The 2,500-nt window shown below is 46.0% G+C and overlaps 1 protein-coding gene across 1 annotated transcript; it reads right to left on the minus strand.

The window, feature by feature from the left end:
- Positions 1-1,071: 1,071 nt before the first annotated feature.
- Positions 1,072-2,001, minus strand: LOC136062828 (uncharacterized). Its single transcript, XM_065762408.1, has one exon. The coding sequence runs from the start codon at positions 1,999-2,001 to the stop codon at positions 1,072-1,074; it is 930 nt and encodes a 309-aa protein (XP_065618480.1).
- Between the last annotated feature and the right edge of the window lie 499 nt (positions 2,002-2,500).

Raw genomic sequence — 2,500 nt, forward strand, 5'->3', positions numbered from 1 at the left:
AAATGAGATCTTTCTTGATCTTTGTTTCCAAATCTGCTCCAACCCTGGTACACCTCTCAGGGTTAACATCATCTAAAGGAATATCTTCCAAGGCTTCAACGGGTTCTGCCACTACTTTCCTTTCTTCGATATTCATTGCTTGAACTTGCTCGTCCGCAGCCAACATGGCCAGATAACACTCTCTTGCTGCCAATTGGTCTCCCTGTACTCGGCCTACCCCGTGTTCCGTTGGGAACTTGACTGACAAATGGTAGGTAGATGTAACTGCCTTCCACCTGTTTAAGGTTGGCCTCCCAATTATTGCATTGTAAGAAGACGAACAATCAACTACGAGGAAATTCACTTCCTTGGTGACTTGCTGCGGATACGCCCCCACCGTTACTGGCAATGAAATACTACCTACAGGTTGCACTTTCATTCCACCAAAACCAACTAGGGGAGAACTTGTTGGACGGAGCAAGTCTCCTCCTAACCTCATCTGCTGAAAGGCTGGATAGTACAAGATATCAGCAGAACTTCCATTATCTATCAATACCCTTCTGGTCTTGTAGTCCGCAATAAGGAGAGTGATGACAATTGCATCGTCATGAGGGTGATGGACTCTCTCTGCATCCTCGTCCGTGAAGGTGATCGCCTGCTCGTCCGTAGTCCCTGCACTCGGGAGTTGTCCAGAGAGCTGAACTCTCTGCACTGCTCTCAAATATGCTTTCTTCGACTTAGACGACTGTCCTGCAGGACTTCCCCCCAAAATGATTCTTATTTCTCCAAGTGGTGGCCGTGATGGTTCTTCTACCTTGGCCTTCATTTTCTCGTCTCTGTGATCTCGTCCAAGAAAATTTTTCAACTTCCCTTGTCTGATGAGATTCTCAATCTGCTGCTTCAGATCGAAACACTCGTCCGTGTCGTGCCCGTGATCTCTATGGAAGTGACAATACTTATTTCTATTGCGCTTATTTGGATCCCCCTTCATCTTCTCTGGCCACTTCAAGGAAGGCTCGTTTTTTATTTACATGAGGACTTGCTCGAGTGGCACACTCAAAGGAGTGTACTGTTGGTTCCTTGCCGACGGACCTACCCTCTTTTCTCGATCTTTTTTATCCTCCGTCCGTCCCTTTTTAGGACGAGGACCCTGTTCGGAATGACGAGCTGGATTTGTTTCCATTCTCTCCGCCTCTTCCTCTTCTTGGCTATAATAGCATCTTCTGCGTTCATGAAGTTTTGGGCTGAATGGACAAGTTCAGCCATGGACTGAGGTTCCTTCTCATAAAGTTTGTGTATAAACAAATCTGAATTGACTCCGTTATGAAAGGCTGCCAAAAGTAGCTTATCATCTACCTTGTCCACGGTCAGAGCTTCCCTATTGAAACGTGTGATGAAGGAACGTAAACTTTCATTCTCCCCCTGCTCTATCGTTAACAAACTGGAAGTAGATCGTCTATGACGCTGACCCCCTATGAAGTTATTAACAAACAACTTGCTTAGTTCTCCAAAAGAACTTACTGAATTTGGGGGTAATTTACTGAACCATACTCTAGCCGGACCCTTGAGAGTGGTGGGAAAGGCTCTGCACATTATTTCATCTGGAACTCCTTGAAGATGCATAGTGGTCTTGAAGGTGGCAATGTGATCAAAAGGGTCTCGATTCCCATCGTACGAATCTAAAGAAGGCATTTTGAATTTCGGCGGTAGGGGATGGCCATTGATGGAGGCCGTAAAGGGAGAATCAGTTCTGTGAACCAAATCTTCTACTGGGTTTGCCCTCCTCATATTTTCCTTCATTTCGTCCATGGCCTTCTTCATCTGATCCATCTCTTTCTTCAAGTCGGATGCCCTTCTCGAAGTGGTATCTCTTGATGGACTCCCATGCTGAAAGTTCTCTCTGCCCTCTTGACCTTGAGTTTGCCATTCTTCTTCCTGCTCTTGACGCGTCTGCCTTCTTAAGTTAACTTCTCTCCGTAAATCTTGATTCTGGCGAGTTAACTCCGCCATTGCAGCCGCCATAGACTGCATATGGTGGGCAAACGGGGCCTGCATATTGGGTGCAGATTGTCGATCGCGATGAGGATTACTCGATGCGTCCCTACTCTGTTGAGGGCCTGGGCTAGTTGCCCTTGATCTAGTCCGAACCATTTCAAACCCTTTCACGTGAGGAAGAAATCGCAGAACTAAACAAGTTCAAGAGCGACAAATACCTCCCCACAGACGGCGCCAACTGATAACTCCTCGAAGATCAGTGGGTTGAAACTCTTCAGACTTTGACAATCTCGAGAATTGAATCCTGTAAAACCAAACTCAATCAGAGTAAGACCGGTGGAGACCGGCCTAAGACCCTCCGATGATGAAGTTAGAAGGCTGGAATAGAGAGGGAATATGTCTAAGTGTTTGTTTCCTTCTCCAAAATGAAAAAGTCAGAATCCCTTACCTCTACATAGAATCGGGTTTATATAGCACATGGAACGGTTATTTTCTCTGATAACCGTTCCTATTGTCGAGGAGTTCA

The sequence above is a fragment of the Quercus suber genome, unplaced genomic scaffold (genome assembly GCF_002906115.3).
Source record: "Quercus suber isolate HL8 unplaced genomic scaffold, Cork oak 2.0 scaffold_457, whole genome shotgun sequence".
Classification (NCBI taxonomy): Eukaryota; Viridiplantae; Streptophyta; class Magnoliopsida; order Fagales; family Fagaceae; genus Quercus; species Quercus suber.